At 34.5% G+C, this 21,318-nt stretch overlaps 1 protein-coding gene across 18 annotated transcripts in view; it reads right to left on the bottom strand.

Moving 5' to 3' along the window:
- The window catches only part of LOC134742978 (protein still life, isoform SIF type 1), a 166,497-nt gene that overhangs the window by 107,898 nt on the left and 37,281 nt on the right, over positions 1 to 21,318 (bottom strand). For all 18 annotated transcript variants that reach the window (XR_010127985.1, XM_063676225.1, XM_063676226.1 and 15 more), the window contains 4 exons: positions 20,691 to 20,762; positions 18,818 to 18,868; positions 9,027 to 9,227; positions 3,055 to 3,187 (listed from right to left, as the gene is read on the bottom strand). Coding sequence is in view for 17 of the 18 variants with exons in the window: in XM_063676225.1 (XP_063532295.1) it covers positions 3,055 to 3,187; positions 9,027 to 9,227; positions 18,818 to 18,868; positions 20,691 to 20,762 (457 nt within the window). In the remaining variant the exon portion in view is untranslated. The remainder of the gene's footprint in view (positions 1 to 3,054; positions 3,188 to 9,026; positions 9,228 to 18,817; positions 18,869 to 20,690; positions 20,763 to 21,318) is intronic.

The raw sequence follows: 21,318 nt of genomic DNA, 5'->3' as shown, positions 1-21,318 counted from the left end.
ATCAAACTAAAATGGAATGTTGTTAGGCAGAATGATGGCAGGTGGACCAAAATGTTATCGGAATGGTGGCCGCTTTTGGATGAAAGAAGCGCCTGGCGTCCGTTGGCTCGTTGGGTGGACGACATTCGAAAGATTGCGGGTCACTTCTGGATGAGATTCAATCAGGACCGGTACAAGTAGCGTACTAGAGGAGAGGCCTATGATGGTCGGCGATGGGTAATAAAGGGCTGATATGGTGGTGATGAGTTGCTAACATCCTTTTTAAAGAAGGTTTTCTTATTTTAAGGGTTTATTTTATTTTTCGATTTTTAATTTTAAGTATTTGTTACGAAAGACGCAGCATTTCGCAAGACTAGTGCCTGCCTGGTCATTGATCAAACAGTCATGATACTAAAAAGTTACGCGCTTTGGGTTCTTTTCAGGTTTCAAGGTCTAGATCTGAATATAAAATTAAATAAATGAATTTGAGGAGTCTCCAAATGATCTAATCAAATTGGTTTACAAATGACGAAGTTCTGAGGAAACAAACATACAATTATCGAAATTCGAAAGCGGTCAAATTACTATTTAAGCTAAGATTGCTTTTTCTTCTTTTTTTTTTGTTTATAGTGTCGCATAATAAATAACAGAAAAAAGTTGGATTAAAAGTCCTAGTTAGAGGTTACTTTGGAAATTAATTGTATCGAGCGAAGTGTCATAATTCGTGTATCGGAAGCTTATAAATTAAAGATAATATAATCAAGAACTACATATATTTTTCCACATCTACGAATATCAACGTCTCTTAGAAAAATATGATCATATAAGGAGATTTTTCGCCTTATAGGGCCTTAAGATATCTACACCACACCAATATATTTTCTCTCGAACAGTTTCTTGGCAGAATTTACGAGGGCGGTAACTGATAAGAGCTATGTCTGTGTTATTTTTAGAGAGTTAGTCTGCTTTTTAATGTATACTGTGGTATTTTACCTTTTAATGTAAAAGAAAAATGTTTTAAGTAAAAAGAACTTCTGTGACTTTAATAAACGACATACTGTATAGTTCGGGCTCGCAGAGCTGACTTAGAGAGGGTCGTCGGTAAATCACAGAATTTGCATAAAAGATTACCTGCCGTTCCTTTATTACGAGGTATCGAAATGCGTACCTGAGCAATCAATCTATTACACTTACATATATCGTGATAGGTTTGAAAAGCAATTTCTCAAATTCAATTTCCCCGCTTGGGAGTTTAATGATATCCGACATTCTCTCGAAGTGGGCATATTTTTATTAAATCGTGGAGCATCAAAGCAAAAATTTTTAGGATTCCGTAGTCAAGAAGGATCCTTTATAGTTCCGCTATGTCCGTTGGTTGTTAGTACTCAAAAGCTGGAATTCGTCATAAAAAATTATACCTAATTATGCTAACAGAGTGATAAAATTAAATGTCGAATAATATAATACATATAAATGTGATATAGATTTTTTAGCTACAACTCTATGAAATGCGGATGGGCCTTTAAAAATGTAATCGAGAGCTCAAATAAAAAAAATGAGTCAGTGAATATTTTCGTAAATAATTGCTTCGTCAGTCCAAAAAAATCCCAGAAGTTTTTTACAAAACGGTTGTGGTGATATATGTAAAATAGAATTTACTAAAACTTAGGGCCCACGTGCCGACAGACACGTGGTTAGACAGTTGAAATTTTCACAGATGATGTATGTCTATTGCCGCTATAACAACAAATACTAAAATGTACGAAACCCTCGGTGGGCGAGTCCGACTCGCACTTGGCCGGTTTTTTTGGCTTAATGAGCTAAAAACTAATTACGTTTCAAATTTGAAGCTTTTGGGTCTGCTAGAAGCACCTTAGAATTATGATGATCTTGAGTGAGTGAGTCAGTGACAAAACTAAGGAAATTTGACGTGCAATAAACTACAAGTTCAAATTTAATGTCATTGACAATATATCTATATCATAGAATTGCATTTTTTTTAATGTAATGTTATTGATGGGATACTTATTGACATGGATGAGTTCACGTTAATTGTGCTTATTCAGAATCTATGCTTAACTCAATTTTGATATAGATGTTACTAACCGACTTTTATGTATTTACAGTTTTATTTTTATTATTACAATTGTTCTTGGTGATAATTTACGAAAGTCCGTACCAAATTCGAATTTACCTGAATGAAAACGGATAACAAATTCAACTTTCCCCAACAACTTGATTAAACTGCATCGCTACCAGTGGCAATATAGTTGGAAGCCCGTCAGTTGCGTGACGACAACACAACGAGCTCACAAATTGCATTCCAGTTTAGTCAAATGGATTGAGATCGTTCGCAGTGCAGTATTCAGGTATTGTTTATGGCTCGAAGTACCCAAACGAGCACACGAGTCACTTCTTACTATTGAGCTTTCACGGGTCTTGTAATATCTGCTTACGGCATACACGGGTCTCAAAACTACATTTATAATTTATACACATATAACTATTGAATGGTGGTGAAGCTGTAAATATTAAAAATATATAAGTAGTTAGGTATGTTTTTGTTTATACTCGTAGTAACTATTCTTTATCAGAAAATTCCATTTCCAACATCATTTGTTTTTGAGATACCGCTTGGGCTTAAGAGGGCAGAGTTACTACTCGTATATTAACATAGTATACTGTACCATTAACGTTTATTTTTACTTATACTTTTTAGACTAGTGGTTTGTCCAATTAAGATTAAATAAATACCTTGTACTCAAATTACTACTGTAATTCACAAAGGACAAAAGCAGTCTAACTTACGACACATTACTCACGTTGCAACGGAGACGTAGCAGTAACCGTAAGAATTTAGGGTTACAGCGAGTTAATGTATGTTTGTTTTCACTCGAATAAATGTTTCATTTATCTTGAAATCAATCGACCCATTATTTACAGATTTCTGTAAAGAGTTTATGATACAAAGGCAGTATTCTTCTAACAGGATAAGCTGTTCCTAGTATAACTGTTATCATTATGTAAGGGGTTCTTATCTTAGACTTTTCTACCGCCGAATAAAACAACACTTACCTCGCTAGATGTCAGATAACATATCCTGGAGTCAGTGCTGTCAATTGAGGCTTGCTGAACTATCCCGTAGCGCGATGATTCTCGATCGCTGGTATACTCCGATCGAACGCTGTCTTGCCGATCAAAAACGCCCCTGAAAAAAACACTATACGTTTATATAACATACTGTATTCTCTAAATCTCGGTGGAATTAGAATGTACCTTTAAAATCCAGCCTAAATCGGATATAGTGTATGCTTAGGCAAAGAAATTCAATTTGTCATTCAAGCTTAACCCACTATTTATACATATAGCCGTCCGTAAAGCGGACAGGATTTTAATTACTGAAAGAGCCTTTTTATAACGTGACTTCGTGTGATTTTCATTCCAAGGGAATTTCGTTCCCCATATTTTATGCTAACATCACGTGGAACTTAGTTTGAGTAAATGAAATACATGGAGAGGGGAAGGGGTAGAGGGAAATAGGGAAATCCTTTAATAGTCTAACCGTAACTACCGTAAGTCCATTTAGTCCGGCTAGTAAAAGAGAAAATTAGTGTATCCATTGTTAAAGAGAAAAATTGAACAAAACTATGTAAGTACGTACGATAATATTCACTATGTATAAGTAAATACTTATATCGATCAAAATAATGCAATACCACCTCCTTTTGAAATGAAGGGCTCGGCAGCTATTCTACCAACAATTTAAGAAACTCTTAATTTAATTGTAATTTTATCAAGATAATTAAGTAAAAGCTAAGCAGTATGGTAATGAATATTTATTATAATAATAAAAGAACAAAGAATATAGATATAAAAAGAACCATTACATAAACGACATTCTAATTTATAACTTCAAACAGTTTCGTACAAAACTTGAAAAGAATTGTTATCATAAAAGTGCGGTTTCAGAATTTCCGTACCTATTTTGAATTAACCAATTTGGAGACGCGAGGATCGTTCGGAAAGAATGACTGAACGGAAAAGTTGGCAAACTCCGTATGCGGTGATTTTTAGGGTTCCGTACCCAAAGGGTAAAAACGGGACCCTATTACTAAGACTCCGTTGTCCGTCTGTCCGTCTGTTACCAGGCTGTATCTCATGAACCTTGAATACCGTGATGGCTAGACAGTTGAAATGTTCACAGATGATGTATTTCTTCTGTTGATGCTATAAAAATAAATACTAAAAACAGAATAAAATAAGTATTTAAGTGGGGTTTAAGTAACGTGACTTTTTTGCCGTTTTTTTGCGTAATAGTACGGAACCCTTCGCGCGAGTCCGACTCGCACTTGGCCGGTTTTTTCTAACAGCCTTAGGAAATGTCGTTTTGTCTTCCGCTACGATATCACAAAAAGACGTTGATAAAGTTATCGCGCTAGTTGTAGCAACGTATACATTTATGACTTCACGAGAAAATACTTTCCATTTATGCGAGAGCGCGTATTGAACTTACGACTTCTTGCTGTAGAAAAATAATTTTATAAAAAGATAAGCGCAAACTTATAAAGTTACGCGAGATACAATATCATTTACATATACTAACTGCAAAGAAAAAAGTTTAAGATTGTTTGCCTAATTATTATAGCAAGGTACTTATAACAAAGCCTAATGAGGAGTAATATCGTTGGGGAGCCATCGGGTAATTTATTTATCATAGTCTCGCACACAAAGATAAGAGCTGTAATAACTAATGGCACGGACGGACATTTGTCGCTCTAACGACGGGGCTGAGACCGATAGATAAATTAAACGGTTATCCAGCTTTCAACTTTAAACTATCATTTAGATTAGACAATTTTATCCGATTTATAGGATACTTTAATACATTTTAATTTGTTACGAAGAATTATCAGTGGCCATTTTCCTTTATGAAACGTACTCGAATGTTTGTATGTCATAGAATAGGCAAGGCAATACATACATTTTCCTGACATCAATGTCTTCAATGTTTGTTTGTTTGTGCGAGTCTGTTAATGCTTGTTTTCATATTATTGTATTTGTAAACGCTACTGCACTTCAAACTGCCTAATGACTCAATACAATAGCGAAAATTAGAGAACGGAACCTCAAACTTCAGATTTTACTCGGAGGTGTCTCATCTTTATCACAATATTGTCACAAAGTCTCGGCTATCGATGTGATTTTTTTTCACTACGACCTTTTATGCAACTAATGAGTGTATCGTCGTTTAGTTGGCTAATATTACTGTAAAGTTTTCAAACATAATTAAATTCTCCCTAAGATTCAATTAAGTCTCTCGGACCCTCCTAGTACCGGCTACCCTTAATTCCACAAATTCACTGAACTGGAAAAAAAATCTGTTATTGATGAACTAATACAAGTCTGTACATACGAATGTAGTCACTTTATCAAGCTCTCACTCACGCCACAGACATTGGACACGGTTATTTATCACTACCCCACTTAATACCGTCGTAAACATAATATATTGCTATTACTCGCAGTGCACGTTCGGTTTAACCTGTATGTTTTGTCTCCCATTCGTTTCACGAATCGTTGACTAGACATATATACAGACAATATATATTTTTATTGTTCCCAAGAGAGACATATCCGCTGTTTCAGTAGTTTTCTGAAAAGATTGACTATTTTTATTGAAATACGGAACATTTGTGTCGTCAATAAATAGTACTTCTGGCTAAGGGCCATTTATCGATCATTATTTTTGATTACTTTCTTTACCAGTTCACTAGTGTTATATAGTGAAGTTTATATACATGTGCTTACAATTCATAGCCATAAATATCGTCATTCAAATTTAATTTAGAAAGTTACGCCCAGTTATCATTAAACGGAAATGAACTCTCTGACGAAATTGATCTAATTTTGGGGGACAAAGCCCCTAAAATTGGTTCGTATACTCGTATCATAAAGCGATGTACAAAGGACTTCCTCCCACGCCAGGGTATCAGGACGAGTTCTTATTGAGTGGCTGCCCGGTCCGCAATACTCATGCAGTTAGCTAGAGATAATAGTTCAATTATTTCATATATAAGTACTTATCCTTTCTCAGCCCGTGCTTCTCATGATATTAGTTGGTCAATACAATAAATGGTTCGATGTTTTCCTTTAATTAGTTTCTAGTTGGTCTAACGTCAAAGACTTGAAGATTTTATTTAGCATTAGTTCTCACTAGTACCAAGGGTAAAAATAATCACATAGCACGTTGTCAAAATCACTCAAAAATATTTATTTTATATTATACATTATTGCACAGAATACAAAATGTTGTACAAATGGCGGACATTTGAATGCCTTGGCTATGGTTATAATAATGCTATTTTCTATCAGACAACTTTTGGGCTACACAGAGACATCTAAAAATGTCGCAAGGGCAAAAGTAAGAAGATATTTACTGAAGAACAACTGTAAACTTTATAAACTACATATAAAATACACAAATAATAATAATAGTAATGCCCGCGTGATGGGCACCTTGCCGAGGAGGTTTTAGGGATTTTATTTTTTTAGGTTTAGTTTTAGTTTTAGTTATTTTGAAAAATGAAAATGAAAATGAAAAAATATTTATTAACTAAGAGTTTACAATTCCTGAAAGAACTTTGGTACCCCCGCACTAGGCGCGCCTGTATCGCGGGGACCAATTAAATAACAGTAGGTAGTTGTAACAAAGAGTGTTATAACCGGTAGACAATTTTACTTAATGTTAGGTTAACTAGGACTAAACATTCTAAAACAATTAAATTCAGTTTGTTTGCAATTTTATTGTATAAGTATCCAATAATTTCTCCTATTATATTTTTGTATATAATTCTACTATGTATTTATAATACGGTATGTTTTCAGTAATAAAAAAGAGTATTTTAGTAGTCTACTGTAACAGAAAATTATACTGTTATTCAGATTGATGTACTTCCCTTATTTTTTAATATTTCTGGTTTATTATTATTGAACATTAAGTATATAAAGGATATTCACAGTCATTTGGTATATATTTTGGAATAATCCATTCAGTAGTTTTCAATCTAAAGCAGTTTAAAATCAACTGCGCATTGTGAAATTTTTGTACGTTTTCTTATAATTTGTTAGACCAATAAGTGAAAATGTTATAATATGTTATATATTTGTAATTTACTCACAAAGTCCTTTCATTAGATATCCCACATGGTATGTTTAAAAGAAAAATATTTCTTTTTTTGTACCGGCGACTTTATGACGTCACAGTTAATACCCCCAACATTTTCGCGCTTGTCATCTTATATATTTGTATTCAGGACATCATACTGAATGCATTGATACCATATATACCGAGATGACTTGAACGGAAAGTAACCCTACTATATATTTATTAGGTACAGGACACGTACATAATATATAATAAGGTTAGGCACGAAAATGTTGAGGAGCATAAATATTATGACTTTGAATAACGTCAAGTATAATAATATGCTTGATCCCTTTCTTCAGGGTGACCGTTGGCAGTTGTTTGTTATCTACTTTCAAGTTATAATTTTAGGAGAATCACCCTGCAGAGTAAAAACTAAGTATATATTTATGTAGGTACTAGTGTGCTTACTGATTCAGTTTCTATTAAACGTACCTATTGCACTTATTTACAAAAAAAACGCATTAAATAATTATTGTCATTACCAACTATTCCTGTTTGATTTTAGGAAGAATTAATTCTTAGTGGACGTGATCAATCAAAATGAACAAAACAAATTTTATAAAGCATTTATAAAATCCTTATAAGTTTAAAGTCGGAGTTTAAACTCCAGGTCCATGGGGTCCCAGCGCGCACAAGTTGTTTGCAGAAATCGCGAAGCGTCTGGTTGACGTAACTGGTGACCGAAGAGCTGGCGGCTTCCTCTCACAACGTATTAGCATTGCGATACAGCGAGAAAATGCCGCCAGCATCCTTGGTACAATGCCTCAAGGGCCTATTTTAGATTTAAGCTAGTTATTAAGTTTCGTAGTACCACTGTATATATCAGGTTTAAGAATCTTTATTCTCAAGAAGATATAACAAAACTTCACTTAAATGAAAAAAACATTACATAAATATAAATTAACATCTTGTATGTAAATCAATAAAATTAATAATCGTTTTAAGTTGAACCTCGTTATTATGCTAGACTAAATATGACTATATTTATCGCGCACCCGCATGCACACTTTTCCTTAACTTTGCTCTAAAGCAGTTAAATTTGCAAAGGAGTATGTACGAGTTTTGTTTTCCTAACTGCATAATAGCTTCATTCTGAACCAAATTGAAATTCTGCAGGTGAGTACGTAACAATCCAATTTTCGTTTATAACGAAAAATAAAGATTCATTGTGTAGTAGAATATCATTATGTAAAGTAAAGGTTCATCCAAGATTACTCCGGAAAGCCGCTGCGAAGAGGGTCGATAATCGTATAATAAATTAGATTAAACCCAATGCATTTCCCTTGTTCCAAATTGGGAGCCTAATAAACTACTGCTAAAACTACCCATTGAAATAAGAGCCGGTAGACAAGGTGTTTTTGTCCTTTGGGATAGACTGCTCCTCCAAGTGTAGATAGATACTAAAATGTGGGTCTACAACTTTTTAATTTACGTGATGATTATAGTTAAAAATAACTGTTGTTATTTCTGCGGCATAACAGACGACGTCCATGCATTGTGTTAATTATGATGTATTCGTTTGTATGAATATATATCGAAAACCTATTTCTCCAATCGGGTTCAAAGTCAGCATCCGACATTAAGTCAATATATTTTTGAAAGTATTTACGAATTTATATGCGGTTGTACATTTAATCTTTAATCGCTAATAGTGAGCTTTTATATTGTATCATACAAATAAAACCTCGTTATATGTTTTTTATTATTCTCGTACAAATTGCTTATGTTCGTGTTTCATGAATAGAGCCTTTGTTGAACAACACACTAACCGGTCACGGAATCCCAGAGAGCATGAAATGAGACTTATTTAATATAGAATATAAAGGTTCAAAAATCATACCTCTGTTCAAAGCTATCAGCTCTGTTACTCCTATAACCAGAGTCGTTAAGGCTTCCCTCATGCCGTAAGCTGGGCAGGGAGTCCCAGGGGGAACGGCGCGGGCCGGGCGCTGGCGCGCCCCGCCAGCCGTCCGAGTGCCGGTACCACGCCGCCCTCGCAGATTCGCCGATGCAGGACGCGCAGCGGGAGGCGCTTACAAAACTAGACAATAAAAAGGCATTTTTTTAAATACATCTTAGGCTATCTTATTTTAACTGACAGCCCTAGCGTAAAAATGAATAGTCAAATGTCAACTCTTTGCTCATGGCCCTGCTTGACTGTGATTTCTTTACGACAGGGATAGCGAGACTGATGTCAGAATGGAATAGGGTGCTTGAGCTTGAGAAAGAACAAGATAGATACGTAGATTTAGGCTAATTTTAATTAGTTTATGGTGTAAACTGTAATGTTACGTAATTTATGATTCCGATTTGAAAAAATCCGCGCAACCACCTGAAAATAAGTCCGTAACGCGATTAACAGGCCAATTCTAACGTACACTGATATCAGACTGACATCTAACAAGTCATTCATATATCGTTACAGAATACCTACGTAACAAATTTAGGGTATTATCTTATCTGCGGTCGTGCCACTGCTCGAAACAACATATAGCAAGTTCCCTCTTGTTATTTGAATAGCGTAGTATCTTTGTAAACTCACATACGCGCTGTTGCCACCTAAACCTCAATTACTGAACCGAGCTCGAAATCCATAGCGTACGAGTATGAAATTCCCCATCGCGAAATTGCTTAAGTTTAACGATTTAGCCTATGTGTGGCGGCAGAAAATTCAAAACACCTTAAATTACTTCGAACAGAGTGGAAACAGGATATCGCACTTTTGCTAAGGCTTCAGGATGAGGCTTAATAACTGTATAAGAGCTTTAATTAGCTGGTTGTTACCAGCTATTCATTTTTTTCCCTAACATTTTTCTTGTATGTAAAACAATTTAATATGAAAGATCATTTAGTGTTGATAAAACTTGTTTGAAAATATAACTATATGTAATTTTCCGATAATGTTGTTCAAATTGCTCGCCCAAGGATACGTCAATGCGAATACGTAAAAGATGCCCTATCCACTCGAACAAAATCCCATTACTTGTGAATAAAACCCTATACTTACTGTTGTTTTTTGATCATTAAAGAAGGAAATAAAATAAAGTGTTCAAAACAGCAAAAATAATGCAGATAAAAGTTCAGAAGTCAATAAGGAAGGTAATTTGAAATGGACGGCGCGGATCCGACGGGAGACCCGTCGCGCGTCAGATCAACTTAGTCGGATTTAAATACCTCACGGCTTAAACGTCCGCCATGTTGCGGTATTTACATAGACTGTTTATTGAAACTTATTCTGCGCTATTTTTAGGGTTCCGTACCCCAAAAGGAAAAAACGGAACCCTTATAGGATCACTCGCGCGTCTGTCTGTCTGTAGTGTCTGTCTGTCTGTCACAGCCTATTTTCTCCCAAATTACTGGACGAATTAAGATTTGGTACACATAAAATGTTAGTTTGTGAACCAAAGACGGAATGGTAACGTAAGCAAATTAATCTTAAACATGGTCCTCACTTTTGAGAGGTAAATGAGAAAATTAAAAAATAAAGTTTTTCAAACTATATTTTGTTGCATATCAAATGAAAAAGTGTATTGAGCGAATCTCGTATATATTTTTTTATAAATTTAGAATAAACAGTTTAGAATTTATTCAAGAAAATAGGCAAAAAATTACCATGCCCCCCTCCCCTTATCTCCGAAACTACCGAGTATAAAATTTTGAAAAAATACACAAAATAGTTCTTTACCTATAGATGACAAGAAAACCTATTAGAAATGTGCAGTAAAGCGTGAGTCGGACTTAATTACTTAGTTTTTGATCCGACCCTTACGGGTTTTTTAAAGACATTTCACTCACGTTTCACATAAAAAAATACATTGTTAAAAATTGTGTAACGTGAAATGGAACCCTTGGAACGCGAGCCCAACTCGCACTTGGCCGGTTTTTTTAACTGTAAAATGTATACCTTTGGTTAGCTGACTATCTGAATAAATAGATATTTATCACAGATGCCTTAAATTTTGAGTAAAAATCCTTTAGTGTTTAGGTGTATTAAGATTGTGTTTACTGAAATCAATATATGATTTACCTGAAGTCTACCGTGTAACATACTTCTACCACTTCTACTCCTTTTTTGTTTCCTTTGTGTTGGATGATGTTGGACATTCCGAGTATAATATGTTTTAAAAAGATGTGTCCCGCCGAGTTTGTTGCCGGTCCCATATTGGGATACCCTCGTACAATTTAGGAGGGAATTAAATCTTCTCGGGTCAAAGGTGTAGGGTTAGAGCCGGCGTAGCTTTTTTGCGTAGGTATATCTTTACTTGAAAATAGTTGTATTGTATAACTAGCCTTATGAACCGTTTTACATGTACAACCAACCTTAAAGTTTATAGTATATTTTGGTTCATTATTTTTGTATGTGGGTAGTTTTGTACATTGTAGCTTTTCCTCAGTCACCCGTTGACCACGGACGATGTAAAGGGTTCGAAACGTTATCGTATTACAAACGTTAATGTATTACAAATTCAATATACGCGTTATAATCCGTTTTCATAGTTTTATTTAATGAATTTAATTTAATTATAATCATGCGCTAATTTACGGGAGAGAGAAGCGCTCAATTTACGGTTAATAGTAATTAGTCTATATCTGGGTCGAGTGTAGGAAAGCATTTTTTAACCCCGGGATCCATTACAAATCTACGTAATTGGAGATCACAACTGCACTGGTCTGTCTGAATAATAAAGCGATCAATAGCGATCAGTGAGCGTTGGGAATAACGGAAGCAAATTGAATGGCCATTAGGCTGTGCGCTAAAGCGAGCAAGCAAGCGCGACGAATATTTTTTTTATATGAAGAGTAATAGTTGAAGCTTTAATTCAATAAAATAGGATCAAGCGTGTCGGCTGAAAACACATTGAAAGGTTCGTGCGTAGTCTCATTGACCGAGCGTTAGTGAAGGTCTCCGTTTCAGCTTGATAAATGAATAAAAATGCTTTCGTATGTCCGGATGTTCTCCTCAACAGGACGCAAGACTACAATCTTTCATAACACATAAGTCTTGACTTTATTATAATAGGTACTAATAAAAATACCTACATATATGCAAATTCGACAAAACTGTGTAGGATGTTTTAACAATTAGCGGATGGTGACAACGTTAGCATTTTTGGGCAGTTTTAAATCCCATTAACACTAAATTGTAGTGTTGTGTGGTTTAAGAGGAATTTCCTCCCGCGTACGCTTCGGCTGTGGAATGAGCTCCCTGCCGAGGTTTTCCCGAGGGGCTACAGTATGGGATTCTTCAAAAAAAGAGTGTACAGGTTTTTAAAGGGTCGGCAACGCGCGAGTAATATCTCCGGTGTTGCAGGCGTCCATAGGCTACGGTAACGGCTTACCATCAGGCGGGCCGTATGCTTGATTGCCACCGAAGTGGTATAAAAATTTTTTTTGGAAAATACTCGGAATCGCATAATTATAAAATAATTGTTTCCTAATATATACTTGCTTATATAATTTTTATTTTTGTGTCATTATGTGTGAATCAAATGCCTTAATATTTCATTCTTCGTCGTTTATTATTAGGAAACTAATAAAACGTGTAATCGTAAGATCTCGACTATTCGCCTTTGGGCAAGCAATTACCTACACCATATAATAAAATAATATTGGATTTTTGCCCAATGTTTTTTGTAAAATTGCTAACGTCGTCGAGCCTCTGGAGGACGTCCCAACCGTAAGCAATAAACGTCAAGAATATAATTCAGTCCTAGCGCCCGAGATCGATACCTTAATAAATATTATCAAAATGTCTGTATAGAACAAGGAAAATTTCAGGAAATTTTTACTTAAATATTTGTAGCATAATTGTTGACTTTATCTTGTCCCTTGTTACTCCACTTGACAGTACCTACAAATTTTTTGAAGTCAGTTTAAATACACCCGAATCATAGAAACGAATCAATTGATCAAAGTAGGCTCAGTTGCCTTGACGCTACAGTAGAACGTACATGTAAATAGATTAGATTAGACAGATTCATTTATTTCTCATTGAAAATGTACAAATTATATTTTACATGTCAAAATAAAATGCATTCACAAAAAGATCGTCGCAACACTATATCAATAATAATAATTAAGAATCAAATTTAATAAAGAATAATAATTTAAAAAACAAAATAATGTCCGGTAATAAATAAACAAAAGAAAGCAAAACGCTAAAAAGTCATTGTGTATCAAACCACTTTCTATAAATAGAAAGAGTAAACAGTAAAAATCAGTCAAAATAATTAAGAATATTAAAAAAAATGTCCAAAATAATTGTAAAAATATGCAACTAGGTAATGGGACATTGACATTGACATTACCTAGGACAACCTAGGTAATGTCAAAGCTACGGAGTTATATCTATCTTTGGTCAAAGTCAAAATTAAGATAATACAAAAATAGGGAAGAAAACGATACCCTAAAAAATAAAATATAAGAACATAAACCTACATTTAAAAACTTACACATCATTAGTGTTCTCGATTTTCTCTCTTTATTTAACTATAGCTTAAGTGGAACTGTCAGTGGTATGGCTGCTAATTAAATTGTCACTAGGAAATGCAAGCTTCCCCAAGGAATTGCGACATTTTACTAGAGTGAGAAATATTCATAGGTATTAACAACATAATGTAGGTTCATACTTTATAACCAAAACTTAGAAGGATAAGGCAAAAATGTAGGTACTTAATGTATCCAAATGTCTTACAAATAGGAATTTATTATCCCGGGCAAAAACTCGTAAATTGGTTACTTTTACCCGCCCAAGATGCGATGACTGACGAAGTTTGCTAAGTCTATTTGTATAAATATGCTCTTAAAGGTTTATTTCATCTTATAAAATGTATTTATCTATTTATAAAATTAAACTCAATAAAGTAATTCATATGTAATAACAAGGAAACAGAAATTATAAATAGAATAAGTACGTCGCTATGGTTCGTTATCATGTTAACACTAAGATAATCCGAGATTGTTTACGGATCCTTTGTAATTCCATTTGGCTAAATTGCTTTTTGAAATAATTTCCTATAATAGGATACCTCAGTAAGTATATTATAACCATTTTTATTTTTATTCATTTTTAGGACACGTTTATTATAGGAGCACTTAACTAGCTGTTCTTGATTAAATTTATCAGAGCTTACTCGAAAGTAGACGTGTCTCTCAGAGACAGAATATAATGTAACTTTGATAAAGACCCATCATTTAGACCGTAATTATGTAACTTGGAGTATTGGTAAGTAAGTACCTAATATTTGAAAAGCTGTTTGCCTAGTGGACGACTTTCAAACCGGAGCCCGTACGTACCCCAACGTGTACAGCCAAATAATTTAATTTCCTACCCATTTTGTACTTATTCACAGTGGCAAAAGTATGAGGTCTCTAGCGACTTTCATATTGATTGTCACTGTGACAAGGTCCGAAATGGGTTGGAAATTATAAATTAAAATTTTTGACTGTGTACAAGTAAGTTTTTTGGAACGCCGAAATTGGGACTACCAGAAAAAAACTCAAACAAACGATAAGGATGTTCAAAATATTTGCTCGATTATACTAAGTACTTACCTACGTACTAGCTTTCGATAGTGTAAGTATCAGTTTCTTATACTTTTTACGACGACTTCGAGGGTAATTCATTCTTCGTCTCATATTTCGTCCTATGCCGTATTGGAGAAGAGTAGACTAAAACTTTATCGTAAGAGCGTCTTTCCATTATATTTCCCCACATCTATATTAATGTGTCGATTTGTCACCTTCATTTTAAGATTTGGTTTACTCTGTATTCGCAAAATGCTTGATAACCTAATCGAAATTATACAGAATATTTTACACAAAATCATTCATAACCTTGATTCATAACGTGATAATGTAACTAAACGTCACATTTATATCAAATAACTTGTCAATATTTGTAACCTAATAAAAAGGTCATCATCCAAAAAGTTTATTTAGTTAAAACATTTTGAGAGTTTTACTAAAAAATATATTGGTGGCCTATCACTGAGTGTCAGTGTCAGTGGATTTGGAAAATATTTTTTTCAGTGATTTTGCTATGATATCATAAAAGTGTGTTGTGGTTTTAGTGCGTGAGTGGGTGATTGTGGACATTTTTGGAATCCATGTCCGTCGCTGCAAGTTTATTATATGTAAGTACTTCACAACTATAAAAACAAAATTGCTTTCAAACTGCCGTCTCTAAACGTAACCGGAATAAAGTACCTAGGGCCAATTTGTTTCTCGAACTGTATCCTGATATCCTTGATCTTTAATAAACAGAGGTCAAACAACAACATTTTCCATACTATGGTATGTACCCTTGTAAAGTGGCTATTATTTTAACATCGTTTCACATGAAGAGACTAGCTGTAAAAACGGAGAGCCTCGCGACACCGTAAGGCCAGTAAGCAGGTAATATAAATGCATTAACTATTGTTACTCTCTGGCCAATCCGTGCGCAACAGAATCAACTGGAACAGTTTACAAACGTTACCTTAGATGTCGTTTGTTCTCGTTTTCAAACAATTTAATATGATACACAACTTTAGGAACAAATCAGATTATTTTATTAAATATTTTGGATTTGTGTTTTAATTAGTCACACTACTATATATAAATTATAAACTGAAATAGATGTCATATATTACAGAAAAAGTGACGAAGCCCTCCAGTAGTTAACGCCGGATCCAAACCGGCGCGGCGTCTTTAGCAATCCGGGCTAACGCCTTGAACCTCTAGGCCACCCTGCCACGGCGGAAACGGTCCCAATTTCTTGACTATACCATTTTACGACTAGGCGTCTTTGATTAACACTTAAATAATGGGAAAAGGACAAGGAGAAGAAGAAGACCAACTCTTAGGGCCGAGCAGTACGCGCTTGCACCTCCTATACGAATTCCTTACGGAATTACGATATGAAAAATATATCCCCGTATTATTAATTAAAGCTAAAGACGCCGGATCAAATCCGACCTTCACCACTGGAAGGCTTCGTCACTTTTTCTTTAATATATGACATACTCGTATATTTCAGTTCATAATTTGACATGATATTTTTCATTTAAGGTACCGATATAGGTAAGAAGGTGCATCGGGATAACTTTGAAAGCGGGATAATTTTGAAAATATTGTTGTAGGCCCTCTTTATTTACAGTGCAAACGATAGAAAATTTTCTGAATGTTCTGTAAATTACCGCTTGTAATAAAAAATGTATATAAAATAAAGGATGTAAAGCAGCACTACCTTTCAGTGTTCATTATTTGAATTTCATTGCTTACTTTGGTTTAGTTATATGCAAACTTTTCGCAAAACTTATGAAGCATAAATTTCGAAAGTTTCCTCTAGCGGAAAACTGCTGCATTCTAAGAACTTTAGACTTGGTTCTAGGTAGATACCAAAGATATTGTATTTATACATGTACCTACATTTCATGGTCCCTTAACGCCAAAGCGCTAACATAACATCGTAGAAGTATACATATCATCAACAAATACTTTATTACTTATAGTATAACATTACTTTGTTGTGTTGACTTATATTACTCGTAATTTTTGAGATTGTAAACTAGCATAGTGTTTTTAAGGGTACTTAAATATTCGGCATTTTTAACTGATGCCAGAGTGTACATCATTATACTTATTTGTGCACTTTATGAATTGATAGTTGTTTAAATGTAAATAGCATGAAAGTAATAAATTAAATGCAAACACAATTAACAGGGGCAAGCTCGATGCCGAAGAGCTGGTTTATATATTGTATGCAAGTGCAAATATCGACTTCCGTTAATAAAATCATTAATCGTACACAGATGAAGGTAAAATAAACCACTACTACATATTTTATATGCTGGTTACTGAGAATTTTAAGAATAGAGTAATACAATATATAGCTGATAGATATATATGCTGCTTTAATCGGTAATATTAGGTACTCTATATAAATATAAGTTATATGTATATATCAAGTTAATCAACTCACTTCTGGGTAAGTGTATAAGTATGTGAATTTATATAATATCAATCGAGGCGTAAATATTTAATACAATAAAATATTGAAGTTTGCTATTAGCTCGCTCCAGTCGCTCCTAATAATTAATCTGAATGACAGTTTATTGCAAATTTAAAAGCATAATCGTGTCACCACTGCCCCCGTCATTTTTGCAGACAGCTTCTTAAATATTTAATAGCTTTAAATTTTTTGTCTATTCTAAAAATTATATTAAATGTTTAATTAAGTGTATTTTTGTAATGGATTTGTCCAAATGTGTCCAATGTTACGATAAACTGGAGTCGAGAGTGAGGTGTAAAAATCAATATAATTACGAAATCATTAAAATAAATATATTAAACTTATGATAACTTGCTTTAGGTTTATAATTTACAATATGCGATAACAGTTGTTCTATGCTGTGATTTATAAAGATAACCTATATTATAGGTAACATAATGATCGGCCAGCATGTATTCAGTAGGTATGTCTATTGGTATATGAAATTCCATGCATTCATGAAATCTTTTTTTTTCAAACACCTTAAATCTCGAGTCCTATAACGGAAGGACACTTGTAGTCTCTCTTAGGTAGATTTGTAGGTCATATTTCGTATTTTCATTGTAATGTTAACAATTAAGGCTTTATCTACTATTTCAGACGGACGAACGCGGAGAATTTAGAGCACGGTTATTATGGCTCTTCAAATATTTTAGAAGATCAATATAATGGGGTAAGTCATTAATGGCTCCTCTACACGATGGCCCAGCGCTGGACCAGTGACTTGAGATGGCCAATTGGCCATGCGATGGTTGAAAACGTAACTACACGATATAGTTCTAAAAACTCCATTACTTCATGATGAGGCCAAGAAGTCGTCTGTTTAAGCAAAAAAAGTCGTAAATTGATACAAAGCACGAACGTCCACACTCAACCGCGTTTGAGCACGCACTGTGAAATGGGCCACGTGTAGGTGCGTACTGCTATCACTGGCCCACTACCTTTGATGTGTGGACGGAAAACCGACACCATGGCCATCCCATTGTCATCCCGCCGCGCCATAAGCCACCCGACACAGAGAGGGTAGTGACCCTCTCTACACGATGGCCCATCTTAGGGGGCCAGTATGATGACCCAGCGTGTAGAGGAGCCATAAAGCATTCTATTTTTCAGCAGACTTATATTTCTAAATGTCTAAAGATAGTTTACTGCCTTTATGCCCTATACTTGTTTTACAATGTTCTACAGTTTCTACACCAAGACTTTAAAATAGGTTGATTTATTCAAAATACCGATAAATCAATATTTCTAGCACAGATTGTATTTTCTGGCTTGTCGCTCAGTAATCCGCTTTTACTTCTAAATGAAAGGATGCGCAGTGAGCGGTAAACGAGTAAAATAAACTAAGCGGTTTCCAGTTGAATTGTAAAAAATGCTTCCAAATCGAAATGTTCCGAGCTGTTGCCTACAATTTTTTTTAATCTGCTCTGCATAAACCTTATCAGAGGTACATTACTATGTAATATACACATATATAGGTAAAGTCATTGCTGTGAAGTACTTCTTGATTTTCCGGCATAGAAAGCCGGCTGAGTTCTTAAGAGAATCATACGAGTAAAAGTTGGTAATTAGTAAAAATAAATCTAATTAGTACATACCTTGATTGATGGTCGCTCAGGTACCCTTGATCTCGGTCCCTAATGCGGTCTCTGAAAAAAAAAAACCTTTTGACAAACTAATTAAAAGATTTCAAGTTTCGTTTGACTTTGGGTTCATGGAGAAGTCAGAGGTGGTGCATAAATTATACCTATATATATATGTAGACATAATTCGTTTTTGTTATAATAATATATTATTCAATTCATTTCACAAATGTAATGCTTAAAGAAATGTACCGTAGGGCGAGAATAAAATAAACCGTACAGCTACTGCTTTATCCAATTTGAATAAGACTAGGAAAATATGCTAAGTTAAAACTCAAAAAACAAAACAATTTTCTTCTAACACCTGTAATTTCTTAATTTTGGAATCGTTATGAGCAAAAAATGTCTCTGACGCAATTTTGGCCTCTACCAAAAATATGGGCATTAGTATCCGCAAATTCTTAACATTCAAAAGAACAACCCATTATTTATGAGAGCCATATAAAATTACGTTCAGTTAACCACGTTACTTTTGTTTCTTTTATATTAGATGGTTATTTAGTTATGTTATTGTAATTATAATTATGTACTTATCTACTACGACTTTACTGCTGCAGTATTTATTTGATTATTAAATCTTTGTTCGTAGGTTTCTTTAATGCGATATATTCTCAATAAGCCAAAAAAGTGAGGACACATCTAAAGATAGCGTAAAATCAGGTAACTTTAGTTTACAACTTACAACTATGGTCCAGGTCCAAACTCAAGATCCAGTAAAATATGTATAAGTATATTTCAAATTATGTTAAGTATATAATATAGAAAGAGCATCATGGTTCATGGTATCTAAGCTACAAAATAAATGTAACGAGTACTAATCATAAAGGCTCGTTAAGAATCAACGTTGAAAACTGGACCACAGTTGTACTTAAGGATTATTGTTACCTGATTTTACGGTACCTTGTCTGGATTAGTATATTAAAAGTAAGCCTGCAGTAAGGTTACCAACAATAGTGGCGGATGAAATAACGCTCCAAATAGAGATATATCTCTACAGTTCGCGTTCTAAAATATCTGTCCCAGTGTAATTGTTTCATATATTGGATTTATGTTTTTTTGTTAAGCTATTAGAGAAAGGTAGATACTTTTGTCACGTAGTTTAATCCGTTACTTTTGATACTGACTATACATTCTACGTGTACATAGCCCCATTCTGCCTTTACAATATATTAAAGAAACAGAATAACAAGATTTCTATTTGCTAAAGGAAGTTTATCAAATTACAGAAAAAGGGTATAAATGTAAAAAAAATCCCCTCGTTCACCCTTAGGACAACAGTGTAAGAGATACTCGAGAGTGACTTGAAAGGAGCACAAAGGGACTGGGTTGAAAGTAGAGATGCCACGAATATTCGGCGATAATTCGGCTATTTTGCCGGATATTCGGTATTCGGCCGTATGTTGCCTACCATTCGGCCGAATACCGAATATCTGATGCACTTACCTAAAAAGAAAAATTACACAATAAAAATAAGCGCACACCACTTTATTTTATTTAAACATGTTTTCTTAGAAAGTTGTGAAATACGAAGTCGAAGACCCTGTTTTTGAGCATTAGTTGATTACAAATAATTTCATTATTAGCATGGGTCTGATTTGATTGACTAACTACATTCACTAGCTCTGAGCAACAAAAGTTAAATCTTAGGAAACGTTGTGGTTTGTTGGCGAACAGTTTTCATAATTAACGTGACTCAAAATGTTCGCATGTTATGCCGTATATTCCGGCGTTATGGCGTTTCGGCCGAGAGAGGGGCCGAATATTCGGTATTCGGCCAAAACCACTATTCGGGGCATCTCTAGTTGAAAGCTTTATAAATATAACAAACCTTGAACTGTGATCACTTAAGTAGCCCCGTTCACGCTCTCGCTCACGCTCCCGCATAAGCTCGTTGCGATCGCTATATCAATACAATACATTATTCATTATGGCATTTCTTTTGTTCTGAGAATTCTCAATTAGATCAGGGAATTAAATAAGTAAAGGGAATTGATAATGATTAGACCAGTCAGAATGAATTAAGTTTAACTCTTTTTAGGGTTCCGTAGCCAAATGGCAAAAACGGAACCCTTATGGATTCGTCATGTCTGTCTGTCCGTCCGTATGTCACAGCCACTTATTTCCGAAACTATAAGAACTATACTGTTGAAACTTGGTAAGTAGATGTATTCTGTGAACCGCATTAAGATTTTCACACAAAAATAGAAAAAAATCAATAAATTTTGGGATTCCCATACTTAGAACTTAAACTCAATTTTTTTTAATCAAACTCATACGTGTGGGGTATCCATGGATAGGTCTTCAAAAATGATATTAAGGTTTCTAATAACATTTTTTTCTAAACTGAATAGTTTGCGCGAGAGACATTTCCAAAGTGGTAAAATGTGTGTCCCCCTCCCCCTGGGGCCCCTGTTACTTCTAAAATAAGAGAATGATAAAACTAAAAAAAATATATG

The sequence above is a fragment of the Cydia strobilella genome, chromosome 7 (genome assembly GCF_947568885.1).
Source record: "Cydia strobilella chromosome 7, ilCydStro3.1, whole genome shotgun sequence".
Taxonomy (NCBI): domain Eukaryota; kingdom Metazoa; phylum Arthropoda; class Insecta; order Lepidoptera; family Tortricidae; genus Cydia; species Cydia strobilella.
Note: the sequence above shows the minus strand (reverse complement) of the source record. Positions and strands in the feature narration are given on the sequence as shown.